This window comes from Haemorhous mexicanus, chromosome 12, assembly GCF_027477595.1.
Source record: "Haemorhous mexicanus isolate bHaeMex1 chromosome 12, bHaeMex1.pri, whole genome shotgun sequence".
Lineage (NCBI taxonomy): Eukaryota > Metazoa > Chordata > Aves > Passeriformes > Fringillidae > Haemorhous > Haemorhous mexicanus.
This window is the reverse complement of record NC_082352.1, coordinates 21901253-21914635: the sequence shown is the minus strand read 5'-3', so window position 1 is coordinate 21914635 and position 13383 is coordinate 21901253. Positions and strand designations below refer to the sequence as shown.

General features: G+C 46.7%; 1 protein-coding gene across 3 annotated transcripts in view; it reads right to left on the bottom strand.

The window, feature by feature from the left end:
* NFAT5 (nuclear factor of activated T cells 5) overlaps positions 1 to 13070 on the bottom strand; it is a 55371-nt gene extending 42301 nt beyond the window's left edge. The window contains exon 1 of one of the 3 annotated variants that reach the window (XM_059857609.1): positions 12948 to 13070. In XM_059857609.1, coding sequence (XP_059713592.1) covers positions 12948 to 13020 — 73 coding nt within the window. In that variant the 5' untranslated portion in view covers positions 13021 to 13070. The remainder of the gene's footprint in view (positions 1 to 12947) is intronic. The other 2 variants (XM_059857611.1, XM_059857610.1) reach the window with 2 other exon arrangements.
* Between the last annotated feature and the right edge of the window lie 313 nt (positions 13071 to 13383).

Genomic DNA, 13383 nt, shown 5'->3' with positions numbered 1-13383 from the left:
CCTGTGTCTGGCACACCACTGAGACCTGCTCCTGGGACTTCACCCCCTGTAATGCCAGGGGCTCCTCCAGCAGCATCCCTTTGATCCCCACCCCTGGACTAACAGGTAATGACAGGTCTCCTGCTCCACAGAAATCATGTGGAGAGCAAGACCAACACATGGGAGAAGATGAGAGCCACCCAAATTATGAACACTAACAGCAGAGATGGGGCATTTTCCACTTGCTGCTGACATTTTTTGCCCTTAAGGAAAGGTACATCCTGGAAATCCCATACCACTTCCATGACCTCATGAACAGCAGCCAAGTTAATCCTTGTCTTTAATAAGCTCCCTGCACTGAATGGCTGCCCATTTGATCCCCACTGATACTCCTCTCCTCAACATGGTTTAATACCCGCACAGATTTGGCTGCTCCTTCCAAAGCCATTTCCTTGCTGCAGCACATGACAGTCACACCAGAGATTAGACAAAACCTTGGTGTCCTCCTCTAATCAGCTGGCGGCATCAGAGCAGAAATCTCTTCTAATGATGTTCACTAAGCTGATCAAAAAAACAAGCAAGCAAACAGGCCAAGAGAGTTGTTTATATGGAACTGGGATTAAAAAACAATTACAAATCATGAAGTAGCAAGTAGCCTTTGCTACATGGGGGAGGTCAATGAAGTGAAGCGAGCACTCGTGCTCAGCAAATCAAAGAAACTATAAAGGGAAAATAACAGTATCCATATTCCACCTCACCCTCCACTAGGGATGCAAATTCAGTTTCAGAGCACCCACACACGGATAAAGGTCCTGTGACGTTAATCTAAGACGCAGTCTTGGGCTAGACCTGTATCACCAAGGCCCCAAATGTCAGATTGCCACTCCTCACTCCAAAGGCTGCTGCATTTTATTGAAACAATACGTGTGACTTAACATATTTCAGAAACTTTTGTGGGTAAGGGATGCTAAAACCAGAATCTACTCTAGGCCTAAAAAATCCAGACCTCTGCCAAAGACCTTGTGGTTGCTTTATCTGTTTACCCTGAAGTTCAGTTCTACTCAGAATTTCAGTGTCCATAACCACAGCTTAGTGGCTGAGCTTATTGGAGGCCACTGATTCCACCATAATATCTTAGTTCACAGAGAGGTTTTTAGAGAATGATGAAGGAATGGGGAGCTCTAAATAGCCAAAAGCTAATCAAAGCTTCACTTTGTTAGAAGACATTCATATCACATGGCCCTCAGGGATTTTTCTGTACACAAAAGAGTTGTGGGAAGACTTTGAAGCAGATTACTTTGCCCATCAGGAAGAGCCTGTAAGAGCCAGATGAGGAACCCTCTGGCTCTTCACCGCAAGATAAACAGGTTTTCCTGCAGACCCCAGGAACAGCATTGAGTAAGTTTGGTAATTACAACACAGAATTCAGAGAATCACAGAATCCTGGAATGGCTTGGGTGGGAAGAGACCTTAAAGCACATCTCATTAAACTGCCAGCCATGGGCAGGGACACCTTCTGCTATCCCAGATTGCTCCAAGCCCTGCCCAGCCTGGCCTAGGACACTGCCAGGGATCCAGCGGCAGCCACAGCTGCTCTGGGCACCTGTGCCAGGGCCTTGCCTTCCTCACAGGGAAGAATTTCTTCCCAACACCACAACAGCATTCAGGATACATTTCAGAAGACTTGGGCCACCCCACTAGAGAGAGTTCACAGTAGGGCTGCTCTCCCTTCCTCAAGGCTAAACCGGGAGAAGCAACCTCAGGACAAACTGGAGTAACTCCTGCAGTGGAAATGCAACACTTCAATACCCTTCAGGATTTGAGAGAGCAGACAAAACTCCAGCTGTTCCTCCAGCTGCTTTGAGACAGCACACCCATAACCCCTGACAGGGAATGACAGGGAATCTGTCCCCAACCCACAGAATGTTTTAGGCATTGAGACGGCAATGCTGATAACACGGCTGGCACAGGGCACCCAGCACAGGGACCTGGCACAGGGACGGCATGGATGGAAGCCAAAGAAGGATAACAAGGATTCAGTAAGAAGCTCAACAGAGGAAGCTCTGAGAGTCTGAGAAAGGAAACTAGGAGAGAGACAAAGCTCAGTGCATAAACCAGAAGAGAAACAGACTGAGACAGGCACAGCCTAGACAGATCAGTGACCACGAAAGCACTTTCTACTTCACTGTTGAGGGTTTGTTGTTGTTGAGGTTTGGGCTTTTTCCTTTTTCTTTGATTGGTTGGTTTTTCTGAGTACTCCTTAGGTGATCCAACCTCTCACTTGCAGAAGTGAGAATCCCCCATGACAACTGCAGGCCATGGCAGCTCTGCTTAACGGATAGCAACGATTTTTATATTATAAAGTTACAAGAAAAAAGATTTGGAAGACGGAAAGAACACACAACAAAGAGTAAATCAGCTTTTGTACTGTATCTGTCAAAAGAGGATTTAGGACATATTACAGACTATCATACTCCTGCATTTCCTAACACCTTTGCAACTTCACTGATTCAACATCACAAGCCTGGAAGCAGGGAAAGCCAGACAAACAGTCCTGAAAACAAGTTTAGGTTTCATAGAGAGCAAAAAGGAAGGACTCTGCTTGAGCATGCATACAATAGATAAAATCCAGCAACTGTTCAAACAATCACAGAATCACTAAGGTTGGGAAAGATCTTTAAGAACACTGAGACCAAGTGTTAACACAGCACTACCAAGTCCCACTGAACCACAGAGATACAGATTTAGATGGGATATTGGGAAGAAAGGCCCTGGCACAGGGTGCCCAGAGCAGCAGTGGCTGCCCCTGGATCCCTGGAAGTGTCCATGGCCAGGCTGGATGGGGCTTGGGACAGCAGGGGTGTCGCGGCCATGGCAGGGGGTGGAACTGGATGAGCTTTAAGGTCCCTTCCCACCCAAACCATCCTAGGATTCTGTGACACTTGTGACATTCTGTGACATAACTGCATGGCAAAGCCAGAGAACAAGAAGCAGCCCATAGGCAGTGAGGCTGAGCAGGAGGAGAACAGACACCCTAAAGTATTTTACAGTTATTGGTCTAATCACTCTATTTTTGCAAGAGTTGAAGCTAAGTTGTAGTTAGATCCCAACTCACACGACTCCCTATCCTATCTGTCCTACCTCAGTGCCAAACCCACCAGGTTACACTTAACCAAATATTGATTTTATTTCATATTTTTGAGTATGTCTCAATACAATTAAACAAAGGACTCAATAAAAATTTAGCATGCAATCTAAAATACGTAAAGACTAATTAGCACGTTCTTCCGAATTGCCCAACGCTGCCCATGGATTTCCACAGAGCTGTCAGATGTAGGTCTGTCACCAGAGACTTGCCATGCTGTCCTGACAGAGGAAACGAACTGCAGAGCACTGTTCCCTCTATGTGGCACACCACCCTCAGCGTGTCTGTGATGGTGGAGCAGGGAAAGACTGGAAGCAGGTCTTCCCGCCAGCACTCCTGTTATTGTCAGCCCTGGCAGGGCGAGATTGCTGCTACAGCAACAGTGGCAGGTTTTCAAAGAAACTGCAGTGTATACAAGGATGTTTTACACAGCCAAACAGAAAATCTTCCTTCCAGTTCCCCCTGGCTTCAGACAAAAGCAGCAAACTCTAAATCAACAGGCTTCACCCGCGTGGAGGGAAGGGCAGATGCCGTGGTGCTGCCTGTGCTAGAAAACTGCAGGATTAAAGAGCTGACGTTGGTGCAGCCCCACTCTGCACAATCCCCAGGGGATCCAAGTGCTCCGTGGTGATGACGTAGCACTGGGCACTAAAATTCAAATCTTGCCTGCAAATGCTGCTACTCCCTTAAATGCACATCCTGGTGCATTAGTGAAGGAGAAAGAGCAGTGTTCTGAAAAGCTGTTGTTTCAGAGAAAGATGACCAGTAATACATCATTAATGATAAATGACCAGTAATATATTATTAATGATAAAGCCATTATCATTTGATCACAACTCTAATATCACAGAATCCCAGGCTGGTTTGGGTGGGAAGAGACCTTAAAGACCATCTCATTCCAACCTCCTGTCATGGACATGGATATCTTCCACTAGTCCAGGTTGTTTCAAGTCCCATCCAACCCAGCCTTGAACATTTCCATAATACCATTATTTCTTGTACTTAAAAATAAAAATTTAAGCTAAAAGTGGTGTCCTGTATTTTTCTAAAGGACAAGTATTACTACCAAAAATGGCAGTATTAAATAGGAAATTTTGCAAGCAATTCGTAACCAGCTCCTGCACTATATCCCACCAACTTTCAGAAAATTTGCTAATCTCAATATTCAGGATTCTGCACAGCTGGGTAGAGTTGAGAAATTAATCCTTTTAAAGTTGAATTTCAACAACTGACAAAGGCATGTGTTAGCTGAATTCTATTTATGGCATCCATCCAAATATCAAATAAAGCTTTCCTGGCTGTGTTTCAGCCATCCCCATTCACAGCTCAAAGAGGACTTTTATAAATGTAGACAGGCAGTATAAATCCTGGATCTTGTTTGCATCCAATTTTACACATCTCAGAATGAGAGAACAACATTATTTAGGAATTGTCACTTCAAGGAACAGACCAGTAATGACTTACTGAGACATCTATCCTATGTGGTTGTAAACTCCAGACAGAAACCAAAGAATGTAAAAATACTCCTAAAATACCACCATGGACAAGGCAGAGCAGCAGGCAGGCTGACAGAGCAGTAGAACACAGAACCCCAGACTGGCTGAACTTGGAAGGACCTTAAAGCTCACCTCATTCCACCCCTGCCATGGGCAGGGACACCTTTCACTAGACCAGGCTGCTCCAAGCCCTGTCCAACCTGGCCTTGAAATGTTTAAAGGAACCCAAATACCAAGCGATCAAAGAACATCAGTAATAGCTATTTATCAACCCCTTTAAAGCACCTGTGTTGTTTCAAAAATCAAAGTTCACCAGAAACGGAGGTAATCAGGCAGTTCCTTAGGTACAACGCACCACCCAAATTCAGGGACACACAGAATTCACCTGACCCACAGTTTACTGTTGTCTTACAACACTTCTCAGCCTGTACAGGTTGGCACCATTTTTTCTGACAGGGTTATTTTTGTCATCTCTTACATTTGCTGTGAGCAATAAAAGCAGCAGCAGCAATGAAAGACACAGGATTCTTTCTTTTGAGGCTGTACCACAATATTTAAGGTGAAAAATAAAAAGCATTCTGACAGACTTCCAACACATTGTGGCCACCCCTTGGGTTCAGTATTTCATTACAAACCTGGATGTACAGGCTGTGCTCCTGAGACCTGACCTGTCCTAGTAACTCTCAACACAGCATCCAGCATCTCGAGCCCACAAAGGGCCTCCACACCTCCCTGCCTTTGCTCCCACTAACAGGTATGGTCTTTCATCATCACCAAGACTGAGAAATGTCTGTGCTTCCTACCATCACTTTGATTTCTACTGCCAGCTCAACTGTTTGATGATAAACACTGCTCTTCAAACCACAGGCAATGCTCAATACAGAGCTCTGCTGAGTCTGACACCTCTCTCACTTCAAGGGGACCGACTCATCGGGGACATGAGGAACATGCTCATGAACCTGCAACAACTACTGCACCTGCAAGGGGTTCCTCAGGGAAATGAAATGGAGAAGGCTCAGGGGGATCTTATCCATGTGTGGAAATTCCTGACAGGAGGCCAAGAGAGGCTCCTCTCACCGGTACCCCATGACAGGACAAGAGGCAATGGGCTCCAATTAAAACACATTCAATTCCATCTGAATTATCTTATCCACAGCACAGCCAAGCACTGGCTCAGGCTCCCCAGGGTGGTTGTGGAGTCTCTGAGGACAGTCAGACCCTGCTGGGCACGGTCCCAGCACCCGCTCCAGCACTGATTCCATGATCTCCAGAGGTCCCTGCCAGCCCCAAGGGCTGACACTGAAAGCTGGCACTACTTCCACAAGACTCACACACATCCTCTCCCACCACCAGAACATCTGACTGTTTTCAGAACTTTAACCTAAATCAGATTCCTGGGCTCTGCATCATTTACTTGTGAGATAAAACCAAGACTATTAGAAACTGTAATTATAAATTCCTCAGTAAATCTGCTTTAATAGGGATACACATTCCAAGGAAAGCTGCCTTTTTTACTCCCTAAGAAACAAAGCATACTCAAATATTAGCAGACCTCCTCATTCCTAAACTGAAAACAGAGAAAACTTTAAATGACATACAAGTCTTTCTTCACCACATATACAACCAGACTGCGGGATTTCTTGCTGAGTCCAAAAACAAATCAGGAGTCAAAAAAGAACTGAGTTAAAGTCTAGATACTCCTATTCTGCCCCAAATAATAAGGATTTACACATCTCCACACACCAGGATCCACTCTGCCAAGGCAGAAAACTGCCAGTTAACAGAAGCTCTGGACTCTGCAGCTGATTATTCCCCAATCACCCCATGGTGCTCCTATCCAAACTCACTGACTCCTGCTGAGTGAATCCATACGCACAAAAACCATCAGGCCTCCACACACTGAGGGACTGAAACAACTGGATGTAGTGTCAGTTCTTCTGGGAATGGAAACGCCAGCATTCGGAAACTTTATAGGATTGTCTTTAAACCTCTGTCTTCCATATCTTCACCCTGTCTGGGCACTGACAGGAGCCACTGTCCATCTTCCCTCTGTCTGCCAAACCTCCTGACCTTCATCACAACTCCGCCTGCTTTTAGGGTCAAAACCTTGTGTTTCTCCAGCACATCACATCAGTTTCATAAACTTTGTAAGGTGACCCCAAATTCATTCTAGTTATTTACAAAGCAAGCATAAAACCTTCCCAAATGCTGAAGGACAAGTGATGGAAGGGAACGGAGAACAACTACAGAGTGTATTTATGTAAACAGTGACAACATTCCTCAGTCTGGTTAAGTGATATTCACCTCACAGATGCCTCAGAGCTATACAATATAGTAAAATAATGTACCTGAAGTTGGACATTTACATTTTAAACACTGCTAAAGCACTGCTTGCTTTGCAAAGAGCAGTTACTGGAGATTTTACTGTGTGTCCATTAGCACTTGCTATTATTACACAGCTCAAAGTTGGATCTGAGAGTTTGTTCAAAGGTGGATCTGAGAGTTTGTTTCAGTCAGTTCCTAAAATAATTGCTAATGACAAACTGGCCTGACTGTTCAGCCTCATCAGTTTACTCTCTACATACCCACTGAGATAACACACATGATAACTGCAGAGACATGACCACACACCTTACTTCACCTGCACTTTGGCCACTCACCAACTCCTGCTGGTGTACACCAGCACTTCTACACTTCAAAATTAGTTCAGGCCATTGCCTTTTTGTATAAAATGAAGTATTAGCTCTCTTTCACTTTCACCATCCCTGGAGGTGTTCAAAGAATGAGAGGACATGGCAATGAGTGCTCTTGTCTGGTGAACAAGGTGGGGATCACACAGAAGTTGAACTCAACCTTAGAGGTCTTTCCCAAGCTAAATGATTCCGTAAAATACATTTCATATAAAACTGCATAATCTCTGTACCAGTGCAAAAGTCAGATCAAGGCTCCAGGATGCCAACCATTTTTAGTTACAGATAAACTGTTGAAAATTTATAAATAAAGGTCAGATGCTTCATAAAAAAATGAAAAATTTTAACCTACAACCTCAGAAATGTATGACGAGAAAATTCTACTTCTTGACAAGACTAATCTGCAATACAGAATCACAGAACCATGGAATGGTTTGGTTTGGAATGCACCTGAAGCTCACCTCATTCCACCCCTGCCATGGGCAGGGACACCTTCCAATAGACCAGGCTGCTCCAAGCCTCATCCAGCCTGGCCTTGGACACTTCAAGGGACAAAAGAACTGGGCAATGTATGAGGATTCTCTAACAGAAAAAACAACAAAGTATCCAAAACAAGTAAAACCGACAATCAAAGACTCCAACTGGTCTTAGAACCAAAGAACCACACACTTCTCCAGGGACAGGGCTGCCCTGCCTGTCCAGGTCTCAGCACGAGAGCACGGGCACAGCAAACGCTACAGAAGGCACAAGGCAAGGAGCATTTCTTTCCATGGCAGAGCCAGCTCAGCAGTTTTAGCTCATCTGCTCCCACCTCCACCGCTTGATCCCAGTGCTCCAGAGCCCCCCTTCCCTGCCGGGACACCACTCCTTGTGCAGCTGCACAGTAACTAGACCAGGAAGCAGAACAATGTGAGCAAATCCGATCAGAAGTACAATATCCCCATTCTAGATCAGTTTCCCAATCCCATTCATCTCCCAACCACAAACAACAATTGTGCTGGCACGATTCAGAGCACAGTCCATGGGTGAGAACAGACGGTGAGGAAAAGGGGCTGTTCAGACAGCTCTGCCACAGAATATTCAAATTACACCCTGGAAAGCTGTGAATTCAAAGTCCTCCCCCTACCCCCAGCACCACACAATCATCTTGCAGCAACACATTCCAGAGTTTTGTTTTGAAAGCCAATAAAGGAGGAAGATTCCAAGGAGGAAAGGACATTTAAGGAAAGGCTGACGCACAAGTTAAAGAACTTTGGTTGAATCCATTTTGGTTAAGTCAGAATGTCCTGGGGGCAGCTGGCAGAGCTGCAAGAGATGGATGGAGGGATCTATCCCTCACAGAACACTCAGCATGGCACAACCACCGTGGCACCTTCTACCAGCTATAAAAAGAAGATTAAAATTGTTACAAAAAGAAGCCAAGTCTGATTTCTATTCCTAAAACCTGCCAGTACTAGTTCTAAAGTTCTACGCTGTTTTTATAAAGCATCTTTTGCAACCCTCTTTGATAATTTAGTCACTGACTTACTAGACTTATCCCTGGGATCACAGAAGAGTTCTGGTAGGGAAAAAGAAAAATCACCAAACCCCATGTTTTGTATCCCAATTCCCAGCAAACACAAGTGGATTACAGTCAGTTCACATTTACGCATGAAGAACGTTTGAGTTTTGGTTATATGACATTTTTAGGGCAAAAGAGCTATTTATCAGAATACTAACATTCTTCTTGTTGCTACCAAATTCCAGGAAATCTCTCAGATTTACAGCCACTCCATTGTGGAAAGCAAAATGTGGGACATGAATAAAAACTTCTAACTGCACTTGTGCTACAGTGCAAAAATGCCATTTTATTAGTACACACACATTATTGGGCAACTCAAAGTGAATGTATTAGCTAAATTAATCCCATGTTTAATCAGATTTAGTCCCTGACATCTGATGAACTGCTTTAATTACAGGTTTTCACCTCTGCCTGCTGCCAATGAAGAGCCAACTTTGCTCTATTTGAATGCTGCAGATGATATTCAACCACAGGACAACCAGCCTCGAGGTTTTAGGTTTTACGCTCCAGTGATTTTTCTACTACATTACTAATCTGTATGCACATTTGGGTTGGTTTATTCCAAAAAGGACAGTGTGTTATGTAAAGATGGGAAAGAAACATACTACAGCCTAAATATTTTCAGCATGAAGTGATGCATATTTTTTTTTATATATTTAACTTCTTAGCAGGAGATATCATCCTTCTGTAATGGTTACAAAGCATTTCTTAATTATTATACATTATTTAATATTGACTATACATTAAAAGACTGGTTTTAGTCCTTCACACAAATCAGCTCCTCAGGATCTGTGGATGAGCTCCAACAACAAACCCTGGAACCTACACTTCCCATTTCTTCCACTTTTAACAGCTACAACCAATATATGAGACATTTAGAGATCCTACTGCAGAGACCTGCAAGTTCAGTACAGTTTCACTATCATTTTAAGCCAACATAAGCTGCTGAAAGAACTAGTCCCACCTTTCCCCAAGGCCAGTTTCCACATGTCCCTTCCTTGAGTCAGCACAAGCCATTCATGAAGACCCACAGCAAACACAGGACACTCACCCCATTAAAAACCAACATTTCTCCTCCCCTTTTCCTTTGGGAAAGAATAAGGGAGAAGCTGAGTTAATTTTAACATGATCAGCTCCCCAGTCCAGCTCACTGTGGCCACGTCAGAGTTGGCGTGAGCAGAGCCACAAGGAAAAGAGGAGCACGCAGCTGCCTGAACTGTGCACGTGGGAATTCACTGGGGCTGGAGCTGCTCGTGGAAACACACCTACAGGGGCAGAAACGGGAACATAAAGTATTTAGATACTCAAAGAAAATACTCTGCCTCCTAAGACACGCATAAATGAAAAGAAATTACTGGAATGAGTTATCAGAGCAGAGTTTACATTATGGACTCTCACTGCGGGGTGAGTTTATATTACCCACTCACACTCACCTGAGGTGTGGCGGCTTTCAGAGTTCTGTTTGACCTTTTTTTTTTATGAGAATGTGAAAACAAAATTCTTAACTGAGATGGTGGTGCAAGCCAAAACTTTTAACACATGATGAAGGGACAGGCTGATGACATAAGTCAGTTTGTCCAGAGAAGGGGAGAAAAAAAATTACGCCACTAAAAACTTCAGTCATTGGGTTTCCAAACCTAACTTCGCTTTTTTTAATCAGTGCACGCAGACTCTGCCACTTTAACTCCACCAAACCAAATTTGCCCTGTCAGAAACCCCAGCAACTCTGCAGACCAGCCCAACCTGAGCTTCCCTCAGAAGCTCAGAGGTCCCCAGCACCCATCAAGGCCAGGATCGCCAGCCACAAGCACCGGGAGCGCAGGAATGCGACTGAGCAGAGAGGGACTGGCCCCAGTTCAACCTGGGGCTGGATTCCACCCAGATTGAGAGGAGAGGGACTGGCCCCAGTTCAACCTGGGGCTAGATTCCACCCGGATTGAGAGGAGAGGGACTGGCCCCAGTTCAACCTGGGGCTGGATTCCACCCGGATTGAGAGGAGAGGGACTGGCCCCAGTTCAACCTGGGGCTGGATTCCACCCGCGGGGCGGCTGCGCTGCAAAAGCAGAGCAGTTAGAAGAAACTACTCGCTCTAACACACCCTCATCATAAATGCATATTTGTGGTTCTCTCGCTGTGTTCAGACCTTTCCCTTTATCTCATCAGTTGTACTTGTACCCTGAGCCAGAGCACTTGTCCACGGGATAACTTATCTGTATCTATCTAGGAAAAAAAAAGTACACTGGAGCGTGTTCTGTGTTCTGATCAGAGAACCAGTAACACCTTTTCCTAAATTTCAGCTAAAATCATACTCACAATCACTTTGCTATTCATTCTTAAGAAGTATATTCATTGGTTCTAAAGTTTAAATTGCATTTCAACTTATCATCTCCTTGATCTTTTGTTGTGACAAAATATGAAAAGCAAAACTTGCTTTAACCTCTTTGTAACCCCTCTCTGTGTTATACACCTCTGCCACGGCATCTTGCTTGGATCAAGCAGCTCATTGCGACCACAACATCCTTCCCTCGAGCTCTTCCAGCTCTGAACCCACATCTCTGCACCAGAAGAAAAATACACTCTTGATTAATCAGTTTGAGACTCTTTTCCAACCTGAAACACTCAACCATTCCATTAAATACAAAAAAAAATAAAAGAGAATTCACAGTAAGACTGGGCAGTTCAGAAATTCTGCTCAATTAACAAGTCCTTGAAGCAATTTTGTGACTTACACAGAACATTTTCAATGTGTTATGTGTTACAAACTAACAATGCACACTTCCCACATTTTCGGTAGGATAAATCGTAACTTCAGCAGGGTTTATTTACAATTTAATTACCCGTTCCAAAATACTCTTCCTACTGAGGGCACAAGGACTGAAACCAACTGGAACACATTGCGCTGGGCGACCAAAGAGCCTTGAGCCCCTCTAGTAACATCCTAAAAAAAACTTACAAGCTACCAGTGATAACTTCAAAGAGAGAGACAATGACTCTGAGCAGTTTGAGAGCTTCCAATATGTACTTTAATTCATTGAAGTCTTTTTATTTCTTATACCTTCATCTCTTACCAACACACAACTCAAAGTTAATGACCATATTATAATCCTAAAAAAATTAAATCTTTACTGTTAACCATGTTAATGCTGTAACAACATTAAACTGGTTTAAACCTTCAACTTCAGGGTAATAAGAGACTTTTCCATTTACTTCGTTGTATGGCCCCAAAATTGCTCCCCTCACCAGCTGTACTGTGGGCAGGTGTGTGCAACAAACTACTAGTAAACTACTAACTGGTACTTCTAGTATCACAAACTAATAGGAGTGGCTTTCAAGCCTTTTTAACACGAGAAAATGAGTTAAAAACTCTGTAGTACGCAACACTTGTCCTGATGGACTTACCCATATTCATGTGCACTTGTCAGAGCTCAAATTCAGTATTGTGAAAACAGAAATTAATCTAATTTACTTTTAAACCCACTCCATGCCCTCGGGATCCAGCTCCCCACAGACAATGCTGCTTTACCGGGTGCTCGGGGATAACGCCCGGAGATGCTCCGAGCTCCCGGCACCGGGACCCAGGACGCTCCGCTGGCCGGGCTCCGCGCCCGTTCTCACCCCAAACCAGGGCATCCCGCCCCAGGCACCCGAGCCCTCCTGCTCCGCCGAACCGCGTTCCCGGGAGACTTCACTGAGCAGCTCCGGGGATCCCCACCCGCCCGCGCTCCCCGTTAGTTCCCGCTCCATGCCGGAGCGTGTCCGTGCCCCCGGCCGGGGAGAGCCGGGGCCGGGAGGAGCCGGCAGGGACCCCGGCAGGGACCCCGGGCGGGCCGCAGCCCCCCGCCGCCGGCCCCGCCGCCGGAACCTGTCGGGACACATTCTTGCGGCGGCCGCGGCCGGGCCAGGAATGCGGCCGGGGGAGCCGGGGCGGCCCCGCGCGGCACCGGGGCCCCTCCGGACGCGCATCCCGGGGCGGGGGCGGCGGGCGGGCGATGCCCCGCGGGGCCCGGGGCGGCCCAGAGCGCGGGCCCGGCGGTACCGGCGCTGCCTCCCCCCCACAGCCCGCCGCGGTCACTCACCCTTGGAGTAGAGCGACTTGGGGGACTCGAGGTCGAGGTCGGCGCTGAGCAGAGAGATGAAGTCCGAGGGCATCGCAGCTCCGCGGCCCGGCGGGGGCGAGGGGGCGGCGGGAGGAGGGGGGGCCGGGCCGGGGGGGGCGCGGCTGCCTCCGCCGCGCGCGGAGCGGAGCGGAGCGGAGCGGAGACACGGGCCGGGGGAGCGCGCGGTGCGCACGGCGGGGCCGCGGTCGGCGGGGCGGGCGGGCGGTCGGGCCGGGGCTGCGGGAGCGGGCGGCGCTCGCAGGGCCGATGTGCAGCGGAGCGCGCCCGACGCCGCTCCGAGCCCGCTGCGCCTGCGCGGGGCACGGGAGGGGCCGGAGGGGAACGGCGGCGGTGCGGCCGCTCTGCGCTTGCGTGAGGGAGGACGGGGACCGGCGGGGGCGGAACGGCCGCGCGT